The sequence below is a fragment of the Triturus cristatus genome, chromosome 2_2 (genome assembly GCF_964204655.1).
Source record: "Triturus cristatus chromosome 2_2, aTriCri1.1, whole genome shotgun sequence".
Classification (NCBI taxonomy): Eukaryota; Metazoa; Chordata; class Amphibia; order Caudata; family Salamandridae; genus Triturus; species Triturus cristatus.
Window position 1 is genome coordinate 1171889634 of NC_140582.1, and position 16755 is coordinate 1171906388.

Consider the following 16755-nt stretch of genomic DNA (forward strand, 5'->3'; position numbering starts at 1 on the left):
AGGATGCTTGTTTCCAGTCCAGGGAGGACCTGGCTTGGCAGTTCGGGCTGGACTGTTCCCCTGGGGCACAGGGTCAAGACTGATTTGCATATGGCTGGGTTCAAACTGGAATGGCATGGTGAGCAAAAAAAACGATGGATTTAGGCCCAGATCTCTGTACTGGGGTGAATGTATGACACTGTTCTGCATTCTGTCCATCAATTGTTGTTTTTGCAGTTGAGACATTGTGCAGCCTACACATGTGTTGCCCTTTAAATGAGGTGCAATCCTAGGCTTTAAGACTAAATGATGAAGTTTAACTGTCAGTATTTGTGATCCTGGGAGAGCCTCCGATTTCCTTCATAGTAACTCTGAGTGTTGGTCTCTGGCTAAAGGAAATTGGAGGCTCTCCTAGGATCACTTAAATACTGACATTTAAACTTAATCTTTTAATTTGAAAGCCAGTTAACATATTTCTCAATTTATGAGTGGCTCTGTGTACTTTACAAGAAACATATTATGAGTAAGACTCACAGTTTTTGCAGATTTTTACAGATAAATTCACACAGAGAACAATATGTTTTCTGTCTGTATATATTTTATAAGAGGAAAAATACAGAAAATGATGCTCCTTGTGAGTGACTCCTAGTGCTGTCCTTCATGAATTCCAGGCCAACAGCTGAGCAGATAGATAGCATGGGCAGTTTAAAAAAAACAGGGTGAGATTTCCTTAAATTCAGGCATTAGTTAACAGATATATTCTTATAACTGCTTAAGTTGCTAAACCTTGACAGGCATCAAAGTATCAGTGCATTTTAATCAGTTAAATGAATGTGGAAATACAATTTTACGACTCTGCTTATTCTCAAAAGAAAAATTAATACCAATAAGATGCCAAAAAATCTAAAATGGATAAATACAGATGGAAATATTAAACAAATAAATACCATAAAACAGGGAGCCCCAATTAGGAGTGACAAAAGACAGTACACAATGGAGATATTTAGAGATGAGAATTTGAGCAGAAATTAAGCAATTCAATATATTTTAGTGAGATAAAGTAATATCTAGATAGAAGCAATACCTACTAACATCAGGGAGGTGAAAATGAAGTTAAAAACAAGGCAGTAAAGTATATATTGTTTTCATCTGTAATTACATTAAAGTTGTGGCTATGCGGTGTAGGGTTCATGTGAGATTTTTGTATACTCTTTTCATTTTCCTGACCTGCTCCCTGTGTGTGCACCCCTCCTACAAAAGCAGCTCCTCGCTTTGTGACCTCGCCGTTGCCAAGCCGATCTGAAAAGAATTTCCATGTACTGCTCAATTTACCACTAAAATTCCAACCCTCTCAAACCCTAAATATCCCTTTCCTGAAACCCCTTCTCTTCTCCACCCTCTTGCTGTGGCCCTTTGTCTGTTGGAAACCTCGCCTCCTGTGCAACGTCCTATGGCTTTGTGGCCAAGTTGGCGTGGCATAAGTGGCAAACATGTGTAAACTACTGTCTGAATGGTAGAGATGTTAACTCATGTCTTCTCATCTGTATCCACCATCAGTCTACAGACACAGATATACCATATCCACCACCACAAAGAGGAGACAACATCTACATGGTCCCACAAGGAATCAAACCAGTGCTGCAGCGCACCGCGATCGAGGTGAGTTCAACACTTGTACATGTGAGTGCCTGTCCACTGGATGTCAAACGATCACTGGCAGCAAAGAGGCAATAAATAGTTTATTTGGATTCTTAAAAAACAGAGTTAACTAGAAAATAAGCACAGATAAACCCTTCTATAAAGTCAATTTTATTATACTGTTACACTGATAGACTTACAACAGAAGTGATTCTTAATCAATGTGTTGGCTTCAAATTCAGCTCAAGCAAACGTGTTTGACTCTTGCACTGATTATTACATTATTGACAATTCCATTATTAGGGATCTACTCTCATTCGATCGATCAAGCATGACTAAGTGAATTCTTTATATGGAAATAAGCATAATCCTCCTTAGATGCATCCAAACTCTGACTCTGTCCTGGAGGCCCAAAAATGGTATGGGAAGAGCAAACAATTGGCAATAAATTGTCACACCAGCCTGGCTGCTCCGCTGCCTCCTCTTTTATTGATCGTCCAAGTCCATTCTCTCCTGACGTGGGTCGTCAGAGGTAGACAGAGAGGAGGAGAATGGAGTGAGGCCGAAAGAAGCCTGAGTCACCAAGAGAGGTGCACCACAGATCAGGTCGAAAGTCTTGACATTGATATTAGCTCACTTGATATCTAGTAACATTTGTGGGTGTATGAAATTTACTTTGGGGACCAGCTTGGTCACGATGATGTCTCTTGATCACAGATCTTGGCCTGGGGACTGAGGAACCTCAAGAGCTTCCAGCTGGCCAGCGTCACCTCCCCGAGTCTTCTGATTGAGTGTGGTGATCAGGTGGTTCAGTCCTGTGTCATCAAAAATGTGAAAAAGAATCCCAACTTTGATGTCTGCGTTCTCTTTATGGAAGTGGTAAGATTTGCTGATTTCTTAACTCAAAGTAGGGTTGCCATTGATATTACACCTTTGCATGAATTTCCTACTTTTTGGTGGGCAGCTTTTGAATTCTCATTGGCCTAACCTTGTGATTGCATAAGTAAAGATATTTCCATAGGTACTTTTAATTATAAATGCATACGCTCGCTAATTTAGTGACCTTAGGAACACAAATCACTTTATTTCTTTGGGCAAATTTATGTTTGGTGCATAACACATTATTTATATGTGAAAATAGATATACTTACACATAGTGATGCAATTGTGTATGAGTAAACCCATTTGTACATGTAAACTCTTCTGTTGTGAGACAAATTTGAATTTGCAAAAAGACATGCAGTTATTTGTTCATCATTTATCTGAGTGGGTGTTTTTGGGCGGGGATGACTTGTTTGTTTAAACAATGGTTTATGCACTTTCTCACTCTTCATATGGGTGTATGTTAAATTTTGACAAAGGTGGCAGTAAGACTTATTCAGTGTAAGAGTGGGAGGGTGGGTCCCCAAATTGACAGGCATGTATGGAATGGGTTTCTCTATGGTGGAAAATATTGCATCTGTGAAAAAAGAAATCCATATCACAAATGCAGTATGTCCACACAAACCTTTTGAACTAATTTGCCTAGATGAATGACTTTCTAAGGATTCACAAATGTTCACAGACAGGTGGATGATTATGCAACTATCAGCTTTCAATGCATAAAGCTTTCCATTTGCACCGGTCACTGTGGAGTGTCCACCTTACAGTGGAAATATGCATGAGCATATCCAAATTATTTTCCTGTTTGTCTCCACCTGTGTTTTTTTTCTGTGCCCAGAAATTCCTTCTAGTACACCTCTTATGTTTAAACTGTCCGTAATTGAATTGTGTATAGAAACAAACAGTGCTAATTGTTGTTATTGCCTTCTGTATAGGGCATTAATCACTGTTATGTTAGGTGTATTTGTAAAACGCGCCATCGCCTTTCACTTTGCAAGTGTGTGGTTAGTTCAACTTCTTGTAGAATTCAAGAAGTGAGGAGGAGGCGCTGATGAGGAGTGGAAGGTCGTTCCACACTTTAGGAGCGATGTAAGGGAAGGCCCTTTTTCTTGATCTGGTTGTCTGTATGCGTGGGATGTGTGCACGTAGGAATCCTATGGAGTTAAGAGGTCTGAGTGGTTCATGGAAAGAGATGCAACTGTCCAGGTAGGAGGGACCTACTTTGTGTGTAATGCCTTAAGTGTGTGTGTGTGTGCGTGTGTGTGTGTGTGAGGTGTTTGAACTGAGTTTGTTTCTGTATCAGGGCTTGTGAAGCTCCCTGAGCTGTGGTGTGATGTTAATTCTCTGTAGGAGTTTGAGGATGAATCTGGCTGCTGAGTTCTGGATGGTTTGTAGTCTACAGGTGAGTGGCTTGGTGATCCAGGCATAAAGAATGTTCTTCAAGTCCAATTTGTTGGTGACTAGGGCATGAGGGACTGGTTTCTGGTGTTGCTTGGGAACCATTTGAAGGTCTTCCGGAGCATCTTAAGCATGTGGATGAAGGATGCAGTGATGAAGTCGAATTGTGCGATCATATGGCAGGTGGCTCTCTGTTAAAAATGACCAAGCAAGTAATGACTTTTAGAAAAGCAGGCAATTTGGAGCCCACCATGATTTTCAAAACCTTCACTACACACAGTTGAAGAACAGTAGGTCTCTTGTGCAAGAGTTATCTAGACCTCCTTGCTTTTTCTTTTTGGCCGGATTATTGTATGTCTGAGTTCCGTGGGAGAGTGCAAATTGAAAGTGAAGCTTGATAAGGTTGCTTATAATGGGAGAAAGTGCAGAAGGGCCATAATAATGATGTTCAGACCGCAAATGTCCACTCTGTAGGTGGGTCTTCTAAGAGATTCTGGGTGTTGGTGATTTTGTTGGTGCAGCCAGAAGTAAACATGAGCCAGATAACTTGTTGCTATGAATTCACAAAATGGAATGGGAGAGGAAAGTCGTCTGCTCACCTCATCACTCAAATTACTTTCATATTTCACTCTACTGATTCACTACTAACACTGTATGGGTTCCAGAGTAGCGCGCTACTCACTGAAAAAGCACTTCAACACCTCGTCAGGGGTAGCAAGAGCTATATAAATGCAAACTTTTTTTCCCTTGTCTATCCCTCTCCTATCCTTCTCAATCCAAACCCACCACTCAAATTACTTTCATATTTTCACTATACTAATTCACCACTAATCCTTTATGGGTTCCGAAGTAGCATGCTACTTGCCATAAAAGTGCTTCACCGCATCAAGGGTAGCAAGCGCTAAATAAATGCGAACCTTTTTCCCTCTTCTATCCCTCCACTATACTTCTCAATCCAAATAATTGACTAACATACCCACCACTCAAATTACTTTCATATTTTCACAATACTAATTCACCACTAATCCTTTATAGGTTTTGGAGTAGCATGCTACTCGCCAAAAAACCGCATCGACGCCTCATCAGGGGTAGTAAGCGCTATATAAATGCAATTACATTACAATGTCCAGATTGCGGTTGATAATGATTCTGAGATTCCTGACTTGAATGCATGGTGGGGGTGTAGGTCGGAATTTCGATTGCCACCAGTTGGAGACCCATGAAGAGGTGTTCTTGTTGAAAAGCACGACTTCTGTCTTATCGATGTTGACCTTGAGACAGGTGGCTCATCCAGTTAGGGACTTTGGCCATGCAGGCGATGAACTTGTTTCTTGTTAAAATAGCTTACCACATATTATGAGAACAAGCAAGAGGCTTTATGGCATACAGAGTAATATATGTTGATGCCTCACAGCGGCTGACCCTGAACTCTGAAATATGAACACAACACTGCTCCTGTTTTCTTGAGATGCATGTGTTAGACTTAAGTTAGGATCCACACTAGCAACAGTAGTTAAAGCCAGCATTCTATATAGTATGATTTACTGAACAGATCTCCACATTGGTTACAGGTTATTGATTGGTATCATAAGAGCAAGAGCAGACACTACTTATGCACTAGCATTAGGAGCCACAGCCATGCAATGATATGGGATTCAGAGAATGTGGAAAAGAGGTGTGAAGTATAATAAGATATTATATTGAATAATGGCTACAATAATATATACAATTACCTATTGATAATACATATTTTCCCCAAAGAAATTGAAAATGCTCGTAAAGATATCGACGATCGAAATAAAAAAAAAGTTATGTAGGATTAGGACGTCCCCCTTTGAAAAAAGGAAAAATAAAAAGTGGCTTGAAAAAAGGCAAAAACTAACTAGAGAAATTGATTTTACTTGTCAAAACTCACATTAGGTCTTTTTATGCTGATGTTACATGTTCAGTGTTGATAATCATTTTCTAATCCATTTCCTTTTCAATAAAAAATAATATTACATGGTTTTATTCACAATTTCCCATTATGGCAGCGTTTACCCAAGGAGGAGCTGTACACCCCGCCTATTATCGTGAAGGTCATTGACAATAGGCAGTTTGGCCGGAAGCCTGTGGTTGGCCAGTGCACCATTCATTCTCTGGAGGAGTTCTACTGTGACCCCAACCAGGATGAAGCTGATTCTGCAGACCCTTCAACAGGTCAGACTTTCATTTCCTTTTTTACAACTGTATCATATAGTAGGAAGGTTGCAGATCCAATACCCAAGTGGTCTGTTAGGATAAAGGTTTCAGTACTTCTATGTGGATCGCAGGCCGCTTGGTACACAAAACACATACCCCCACCGAAGGGGGTACCGTGAAACAGCGGGGGTGGCTACATGCCTTGAGAGAGTGGTGAGTGGGGTTGTGTCAATGTGTGCATGGCACATAGCAAACAGAGGGGCTGCATAGTCAGTGTGTCATGTGCCAGAGCCTAGGTAACGGTGCATGGCACATATAGTTGCTCTGAAAAGATGCATAGACAATGCCTTGTGGTTCTTCAGAATGCCGTCCTATGTAACAGCCCAGCCCCCAAGTACATCTCTGTTAAAAACTATTAGGGCTACAACTAAGCTACTGTATAGTTTTGAATCAATGCATGTATGAAGAATAAATGAATTGGTCACCTGTGCTATTTCCATTTTCCTCCACACTCCTTCCTGTTCCTCCTTCTGCTTCCTTTCACTGGTTTGCCCTAGAGTATCTCTATGTGTCCCTGTTCAATCTTTCCTTTTTGTATCAAACCCACTCCTTTCTCTTTTCATTTATCTATCTCGATTGCTCTTTCAGTTTCCTCTTTCATTCTGCATTTCATCTTTCTCTCTACCTTTCTTTCTCACTCTCTTTTGTTCTCTCTCTCACCTTCATTCTTCCTTCTCTTCCTTGTCTCCATTTTCTGTACTTATGTATGCATATATGTATATGTGTATGTATGTATACATGCATGTATGTGGTATTTGAAGAGTGCAAACCTAGCCCCAAGGCAGCAGAGCACTGTCCAGGGTCAGAAGCATAGACACAGTCAACATGTGACTTGAGGGGTAGGTGGGTTCTGGAAGCAGACGTGGATTATTACTACATCATGATGCAGTGGTGAGTCTTTAGCTGTTTCCTAAATTGGAACAGTGTTGGGGCGGTCTTGGTGGCTATAGGGACGTTATTCCAGATCATGGATCCCTATATAAAGAAGATCTGCTGTCGTGTGTATTCTTTTTTGCACCCAATTATTTCCACTCTGAAGGTGTCCCAGCAAACATTTACTTTTTCTTAGTATCATTTTCACACTAAAAATCCCATATGAAAATATTTTTGAGGGCACATTGTGTCTTCATATTAAGTTTTACACAAGTAAGAAATTAGCAACTTTGTGAAGTTTTTTTCATGAACCTTTTTACTTTCTGAGTACAGTGGCCCAACAGGACACATTTAAACATAATGCTCCAGATTTCTTCAACAACCCGTTTATGGCAACGGGAGAGGGCAAAGGTCAGCAGGTGCAGTCTTTCTCCCAACCATTGCCTAAGACATGCCATTACACACACCAACAGACCCAAGTCCTTATATGGCTTCTTCAACACCATTTAAGAAATTGATACAAAATAAAATGTATAAGGTAATAGCATCTAGACCCACAGTAAACTAAACTCTTGGTAAAAGAGTGAGGTGTTGACATTGTATCTAATAAACCTACAAACCATAACATTTTGGCTTCAGTCAAGTTTCTGGTTGTGACTCTACAGGGTTAGCAATGGCTAACATGAGCAGGAAACCATTGATTTCAGTTGGCCTGTTATCTTCTACAATACTCTGCTGAGGCATTCACTTTGACGGTCAGAGTCCTATGATTTCCTGGCAGTCAGTCTTCCATGATACAGTAAATGTCATCCAGCACACAGAATTGAGCCATGTCCACTTCTGGCACCATGTTCAAGACTGAATTGGCAATTCAGAGCACTCGGAGTGAGATTGGAACGGTCAAATATGTGGTTATTCCAAAGAAGATGGCAACGGGTGTAAAGGAGGAGGTCTTTCCAGCGTCTATAAGAGCCTGATCCATGTCTGATTTTCAAGGCAACTATGTATTGATGATAACTATTTAAATAATTTACAGTTAAGCTAATGATATGCAATATATCCTATTTGGGAATCCTGTAAATTTGGCAATGGGTCAGGCTCTCGTGGACCAACATTGATAATTCCTCACTAGAGAGACAGCATGTAAACTAAGTCGAAGAAGTATTGCCTGGTTCCGATGAGCCTTGACCAAATTGTGGGTGACACCAAATGTTAAGGTGGGTAATGGCCAGAGGAAGTCAGAGGAGGGAATAACACGACACATGCAAAAGACATCCTCACTTTTCTCCACAGGAGGAGGTAGGAGACTGTAAACAGTACTTTTTTGATTATCTGAAAGCTTGATGCTAAATAGGGGGTGGTGATGACAAGCGCTTCAGGCAATTCTATCCTAAGGGCCATTGTGATGTCCAAATTCACTCTGGTTTTGCTACGACTGTGCAGCCAGTTTGTTGACTGGCACCACGATCCATGACAGTCCCTGCCACGTTGACACCGGCACTGATGCCAGAGGATGTCGGATCCCATAGTACTATCCGACTGAGCCGAATCCATCTCCACCCTGGGCTAATGTTTGTGAGTACCCATGGTCTAATAGGACAGTGCCCTTGACTTTGAGCCACTCCCAGTGCTCCAAAATGTATCTGGATCAGACTCTAATCAGAGCCAACCTGGTTTTAAGTAGGGTGGTGATGTTGGTGAGAGTGGGGATCAGTTTGCCACCAATATGACGATGACAAATTGTATTTGTACCAGCAAGAGGCCAGTGGGCTAGACATGGGGCTGGTCTCTCCCCCTGGTCCTCCCACAAAAGAGTCTGCATCATTCACCAAGACAATTAGGTGGGGAGCTGGGGTGTAAGAGCTACATTTTCCTTCTGTTGAGATAAAGACAAACATACTTACAGAGGTGCTGCAACCTGGACAATCCCCCTCTGAACCGCTACTGCAGTTTAATGAGGACCTGACAGACACACTCATGGGCACCTGAGATTGGGAAATTTCCAGCAGTCCCAGAGGATCTCCTTGCCAATTTGGCACAGATGTTTCAAGATGGCCAGGACACAGCCAAATATGTTATACAGCTGGGGCTGGACACAACGACTGCTTAGGCAGAGCTGTCGAGAGTAGTGTAGTTCTGATCGCCATGTATGGGTGAGATCGAGGGCCTTCTCCTGTGACGATCAAGTGGCGGTCATGGATATGCCATTTGACGAATATTGCCTTTTGGCAAGAAGGCTGACTCTGGAGTGTTTTAGAGAGTAGAGTCGCTGCACACTCTTTAGGTCTCTCCACATCTGTGAGGCAGTTTTCTGAACAATTCTGCCCCTTTCGAGGCATCACTAGGAGTTTCACCTACAGGCAGCATCAAGGCCCACCAACCAAACAGCAACCACCGGACCCCTTTTAAGGTCGGGGTAGGAGATCTATCAGACAATACCCAGGATCACAGCGACAATGGACGTCCCAGGTCTCAGCTCCTACAGCATCAGCCTCGAAGTGGCTTTAGTTTGCCCTTAGCTGTGCATAACCACCCTTTGGGAGATGGGATCAATCATTTTCTCAATAGGTGTCAAGCAAAGACATCTGAGAGATGGAACCTGCAGATAGTCTGATGAGGCTACACTCTCCCATTCATTTTGATCCCTGCCACATTTTCCAATCCAACTTCATCAGATCGGCTTTTGAGAGGACCATTTGTCCATTTTGCTGCAAGAAGTCAAGGCTCTTTTGGACAAAGGAGCAATAGAGAGGGTCCCATCTTCAGAGATCGAACTGTGTGGTACTCCCAATATTTCCCTGTGGCTATGAAAGGCAGAGGTCTACCTCCTGTTCTAGTGCTTCTCAAACTCTCAAATTCTTCCTGTGGAAGGACGAATTCAAGATGCTCACAGTGGCCCATGTTTTTTCTGCCATATCCCCATCCTGCAGGCCCACTGGTGCTATCTGGGGTTCAATGTGGGCCATGAGAATTTTCAGTCTGCAGTGCTCCCTTTCACCTTCACCAGTGCCCCTCGGGTGTGCACAAATGTAATGGCAGTAATCGCTGCCCACCTTTAGAGGACGGAGATACCAGTCTTCCCTTACCTTGACGAATGGCTAATAGAGGCAACCTCACCACAGTCAGTCGTGGATCACCTCCAGATGATCTTGAACCTCCTTAAATTGCTGGTGTTCATTATCACCCTGCCGAAGTCACGCCTGACTCATCTGCAGAGGCACCCTTTCATCTGCGCCGTCCAGGATACGGTGTGTTTTGGCGCCTTCGGTCCAGAACAATGAGTCCAGGGCACTCGGGCTATGTTCCTGATGTGTCGGACTCGGTCCTGGGTCTCAGTGAGAATGGCTCAGAAGCTACATGGCCTACTGTCCTGTATCCTGCTCGTTGACCACGCCAGAGGGCACATGAGTGTTCTGTAGTGTGATCTGAAGTTTCAAGGGGTCAGCACCGGAATATACTGCAAAACATCTGGCTTGGTGGCTGCCTGGCCGTAATTGGACGAGCGACAAACCCCTCTCCCTATCCCACCCAGAGCTAAAGGTGGTAATGTTGCTTGGCTGGGGAGGTCATGTGGGAGAGGTGGAGGTCAGAGGACTTTGGTTATCGGCAGAGACCTATCAGTGCATCAACTTACTGGAGTTGCAGGCCATTTGCCTGACATTAAAAGCTTTCCTACTGTCCATCAAGGGGAAACTGGTTCAGATCCTCACAGACAACACCACTGCCATGTGGTATTGAAATACGCAGGGCGCGCTGGGGTCCTAGGCTAAGTGCCAGGAAGCCCTGCATCTCTGGGACTGACTTGATCATGAGGTAATCTCCCTGATGGATCACCACCACACGCCTGGTGGATGAAGTCAACTGGCGGCGCTTAGCATATCACGAATGGCAGCTACGGCTGGACGAGGTACAGGGCATCTTCCAGCAGATGGTAGGACCATGGCTCTATCTGTTCACCACTGCCAAGAACACACAGTGCCCACACGTTTGCTCATTGTAGTGCCCAAAAAAAGCTCTCTTCGAGATGCATTTCATCTAGACTGGTGCACGGGACTCCTGTATGCCTTTCTACCACTGCTTTTCCTGCTCAACGTTCTGAAGAAGACCAGGAACGTCAAGGCCCAAGTTATCCTAGTGGTTCCAGATTAGGCCAGGAGAATGTGGTACCTGAAACTTCTGACCATGAGGATCTGTCCTCCGACCAGGCTACCACTTCTGGAGGATTTTCTGTTTCAGTAGGAGGGCAGGATCTTGCACCTGGTCCTGCGAACTCTACACCTCCATGCATGGAGATGGAAAGGAGGCCGATGATTAAGTTCAATCTCCCTTCTGAAGTAATGAATGTCATCCTGGAGGCTAGGCATCTTCATAATAAATCTGATTACCCAGGACGCTGTTCCAAGTTTGTGGCTTGGTGTAGCTCCTGTCAACTGGACCTGTTGCAAACTAAAAGCGAAACTGTTGAATGTGTTACTATTTGTTCTGTCTTTGGCCCACAAAGAATTTGCAGGGGGAACAGTTAAAGGTTACCTTTTAGGCCTTTTAGCCTAGTTGTGTTTACCAGACCCAACCGTTTTGATGCATTTTCTCAAAGGTTTAATTCGTATGTTTCCCCCTAAACCCATTGTGATGCCACAGTGATGCCTCACATTTGTCCTTGCTTTTCTTATTTGCACCCCTTTTGAGCCACTGCACAGCTGTCCACAATACTTCCTGGTTCTAAATAAAGTCAGACTTCACTGGAAGTCGACCAAGTGTCCACCCGAACCAAATCCATTGTGGTTTCAATTGTGGTCAGTTCCCTCATCAAGGGTTCTAGTTTGATCTCTGCCATGTTTTCTCTTCACGGGGTTACGTTCCCAGCCACGACATCAGAGATTAGGAGCTAGTGAGTGGCTTTGCCTTTGGGCATTCGTAAGTGACTGGTGTCCTATTTCCAAGTATAAAGGAGACTTGAAGGGGAGGTGGAGAGGGCATAGCAGCGAGATGGTGCTCAGTTTGCCCTGTAGTGAGTTCTGGGGATCACCCAGCAAGTCGTCACATGCTGATTAAGGAATGGTCCGAGCCAGCAACGGCCAAGAATATACAGGGCCAGCATCCAGGTATCCTGGCTCATCAGTCAGGGAGGGCTAGCAAGCACCCATTTACTCAAAACAGTGTTTTCAAAATCCAAAGCACATCACATGTCCCTGGTTCGATGGCATTTTACAGCTCGTTGCCCAGCTTTCGGGGACAGGGGATGATCTTCACGTTCTGTCCTGAAAGGCTACTGAGGAAGGCCGGTGTCACTCTGCCAGGGGCAAGGTGGTGGGGGATATTGATGGCTCTGGGGCCTATGCAGTCTGTGTGGCTTGGCCACTGGCCAAGGGGGCCATAGCAAGTCAGTAGTCAGTGGCAGGGCCCCAGAGATGGATGGTATTCTGCAATAATATCTGTTATACGATGGCCCAGAAGTTTCCTCCAGAAGGGTTGAAGGATTCATTCCACCAGGGCCAAGGCTGATACCACTGCGTTTGCACACAGAGTGCCTATCCTGGATATATTTGTCAGGTTGCAAAGTGGGCATCTGTTCACAGGTTCATGAAGCACTACTGCCTTGACTACCAGGTCTGAAGGGAAGGGCATTTTGGCCGTTCAGACCCGCAGAACCTTTTGCTCCGAGTCATTCCACAGACCTACCACAGAGGGAGGTACTGCTGTGGTATCTAGTCTAAAGATGAGGAATCTGTGGTAAGACGTATCCATCAAAAGAACAAGCTGCCTATCTTTGGTAACACAGCTCAGTCACTGCCCTCCCACTTTTCGAAGCCTGTAGAATGTACTTTTTTCCATGTAAAAACATCTCAAATTAGAGATTTGCACACTGATACGACTGATTGGTTTTCGGGCTCCAGTTCTGAGTGTGTTGACAATGCCCGTAAAGAAACTGATAGCTGCATGGTGAAGTGGCAATTATATGCAGCTCCAGTTGTCACTTCAGGGGCAGAGCGGATACGATGCAGAGCAATACGACGCACCCTACTGGCATTCAGGGGCTATGATGAAACATCTTCCAGATCTACTGTAGCACCTGGGGACATTCTAAAAGTGAGAAATCTGCTTTTAGATAGAGTATTCACCAGAAAGAGCATTAAAAAAGATGAGCGGAGGAGCCTAGCGCGCAACCAAGATGGCCGCGTAGGTGCGAGGCTCCCGAGGACCTCCGCGACCTCCTACATATATCCTGACAATATCCTGTCCTAGATGAGGGGACTGTGTTGGTGAGCCCGAGCTGAGGTGGCACCCGCTTTCCGCTTCCAAATTGGACCTCGGACTCCGGCGGTAGCACCGATTGAGATTTGCGGCCTTCTCCACGCCGGACCCCGGATTGGAGTTGTGGGGTGATCCGGAGGCAAAGTCAACAACAGCGGCGGGCTGGGCGCGGCGGCTCGCGTACCCCGCACTTTCACTTTCGCTTTTGCACCCTCCTTGCTGTCTCGGCGAGGTTGGGTCGCGGGGCACCGTGGGGTGGTGTGGCCCCGTTGGGGTGCCCTGCCGGCCCGCCGGCTGTGACTTGCCCCGCGGCCCTGTGGTGACCCCCCCCCGGATCCCGTGAACCGGCTTGCCCGCCCTTTACGACGTGCCTGGCACGGCCGTGGAACTGGAACCATGTCCACAAAGCAAGATGGAGATCGGGCAAAGGTGAAATCGACCCGACGTGGCGCAGTCCACCAGTCTAACAGCATGGACCGCTATACCCTCCAGAAGGGATCTCCCGAGGTGCCGCGTAGGTCCCCTGAGGGCCCGACTGATGCTCCTGCTCTGCCCGCGGATCTGACCCTGCGGGACGTGATGGGCGCCATCGCTGAGATGAAGGCCTCGGTGGACCAGCGTTTTGATACACTGGCGCAGAAAATTGACTCGGTCCTCGTGGATGTTGGCCTGGTAAGGGCCGATCTCTCCAAGACTAATGACCGGGTCGATTCTTTGGCCCACACCACATCGGGCCTCACGACGGATGTGGCAGCCCTCCAAAAGGAGGTGCGCCGGCTTGGCCAGGCGAGCGCGCTGATGGATCGTCGCCTGGAGGATTCTGAGGGTCGGGCCCGGAGGAACAATGTCCGTATTCTCGGGGTGCCTGAGGGACGAGAGGAGGCGGCGGCGGATCTATTCATGGAGGACTTGATTCTCACCCACCTCCAGCCCCGGGGACTGAGTAAATTCTTCGCGGTGGAGCGGGCCCACAGGGTTCCCGGGGGAAGGCCCAAGGCCAGAGCCCCCCCGAGGCCTCTCATCGCCCGGATTTTCAACTTTCGGGACAGAGACGCTATCCTGCAATCCTCCAGACTACAGGGGCCGGTCAGACTCGACAATATGGATATAAATTTTTATCCTGACTTCACCCCAGCGGTCCAAAAGCAGAGACTAAGCTTTCTCGGAGTCAAACGTCGTCTACGGGACCTAAATCTCAAGTACGCTATGCTTTTCCCGGCTAAGCTGCGGGTGGAGTTGGATGGCCGCACGCACTTTTTTGATCGTCCCGAAGCAGCCGGGGACTGGCTAGATACCTTGCCTGGGGATCGGGATCGGGGGGGTGGGGGGGGGAGCGGTGGGGGGAGAGGGCCCGCCGGATCAGGACTGAGGGACTAATATTATGCCTCGCTCTGGACAAAATTGATGTCACTTTTGACTGTTCGCCTGTTCGAGTAAGTCTCCTCCTGTGGAGGTCGTGTGGGGTCTCTTGGGGGTTCTCCCTCCTCCTCTGGGGGTCTAGTTAGTTTCACCATCTATGGGGCGACAGGCACACTGCACTTTGGGGGGGCTGTTTGGGCTCATGCAGGGGTGCAGGGAGGGGGGAGTTCTGTTGGGGTGGGGGAGTTGGGGTGGGGTGTTGTTCGTTTTTACCACAAGGCAAACCCTTTTCTGTATTGTTTTTAAGGTGCTCTCCGGGGGACGACTGATGGCTCCTGTGTGTGATGGGGGGTAGGGATTTGACTTTGTTGTCTTGGAACGTTAATGGACTGGGGGATAGGATCAAACGAGGTGTGGTCCTGCAGTATTTGAAACGAATCTCACCCGATGTAGTCTTCCTGCAGGAGACACACCTTATTGGAAACTCTTTTTGTGCCATGAATCGGCGTGGCTATCGTTTGGTGGCCCACTCGGGCTTCACGTCGGGCTCACGGGGTGTGGGCATTATGGTGAAGAACTCGCTCCCGTTGGAAATTGATGAGGTGCGCCATGATGATAGGGGACGCTATGCTGTTTTAGTGGGGAGAATGGAAGGCAAAGTAGTGGTCTTTGTATCAGTATACGTCCCACCGGGGCTACAGGCGACCATTTTTGCAGACCTGGGGCGCCTCCTCCTGGGCCTTCCGGGGGGACTCCTAGTGGTTGGGGGGGACTTCAATGCGGTGGTTTCTGGGACTCTGGATCGTCACCCCCCTAGGGACCTCCCCCGGGCCCAGGCGTGGCTATCCGGCCTCTTGGATACACTGGGATTGGTGGACTGCTGGCGCTTAAAACATCCCACGCAGCAGCAGTACACTTTCCACTTGGGGGCCCATGGTAGCCTCTCACGGCTTGATCATGTCCTTGTCCCGGCGGCCTATGCTGGGAGTGTGGGGGAGGTGCGCCATCTGGCGCGGGGTATCTCAGATCATTCCCCGCTCCTGTTCCATTTTGATGTCCTTCCGAGGGGTGAGGGCAGGGTAGTTCCCATCAATGCCTGGTACCTGCGCGACCCCACCATTCGCGCTGATGTGATTAAATCCTTGCAGCGATACTTTGATGAGAATGTGGGGTCCGTCCCTTCGGCTATCTCCTTGTGGGAAGCCTTCAAGACAGTTCTCAGAGGAGAGGCCCTGTCCCTTATTTCCCATGCCCGGAGGCGCGAGCGGGAGGAGGTTACCCGGGTGGAGGCCGAAATTGCTGAATTGGAGGGTGATTTAGAGGGCGGAGGGACGGATGCTGCACTACATGTCCTACAACTTAAGCAGGCGGCCTACAGGGCCCTCGTTACGGAGGCGGCCAGGGGCCTCAGTAGGGAGCAACAGGGGCGACTGTATGATGTGGGTGATAAGGCGGGCAAACTGATAGCGTGGTTGGATAAAAAGGAGAGAGTGAATCGTGTGGTCCCGCTGATTGAGAGGACGGATGGTGTGAGTGTCACCGAGCCAGAAGAAATTGTCTCCTGTTTCGCGGATTATTTCCGCGAGGTGTATTCTCCGGTCTCTCCTTGCTCGGAGGAGGACTCCCATTCCCTGCTTAGGGATATCGCGCTGCCCTCCCTCTCGGAGGAGGACAGGGTGTCGCTGGATGCCGCTCCTACATCCGACGAAATTGCCCTCGCCATACGTTCGGTTGCCTCTGGCAAGGCCATGGGCCCGAATGGCATCCCTATCGAGTTATATAAGTTGCGACCAGATGTACTGGCACCCCACCTCCGCGCGATGTTCCTGGCGGCCCACTCGCTGGGCTCCCTCCCGCCGGACCAGCGTCTGGCTACTATCGTGGTGATCCACAAGGAGGGGAGGCCTCGGGACCGGGTCACATCCTATCGGCCTATCTCGCTCTTGAATGCGGAGCCCAAAATTCTCGCCAAGGTGCTGGCCAATCGGCTGGTCGGCGTGGTGGGCGACCTGGTCCACCAAGACCAGTCCGGCTTTATCCCCCATCGCAACACGGCCCTTAATCTGCGGCGCTTGCACGGGGTGCTCGCACGTGTCCCATTCGTGCGGGAGCCGGCCATTTTGGCGTCCTTAG

General features: G+C 47.2%; 1 protein-coding gene across 11 annotated transcripts in view; it reads left to right on the top strand.

Moving 5' to 3' along the window:
* The window catches only part of DYSF (dysferlin), a 1012908-nt gene that overhangs the window by 831296 nt on the left and 164857 nt on the right, over positions 1–16755 (top strand). For all 11 annotated transcript variants that reach the window (XM_085642744.1, XM_085642751.1, XM_085642747.1 and 8 more), the window contains 3 exons: positions 1537–1638; positions 2335–2496; positions 5931–6096. In XM_085642744.1, the coding sequence (XP_085498870.1) occupies positions 1537–1638; positions 2335–2496; positions 5931–6096 (430 nt within the window). The remainder of the gene's footprint in view (positions 1–1536; positions 1639–2334; positions 2497–5930; positions 6097–16755) is intronic.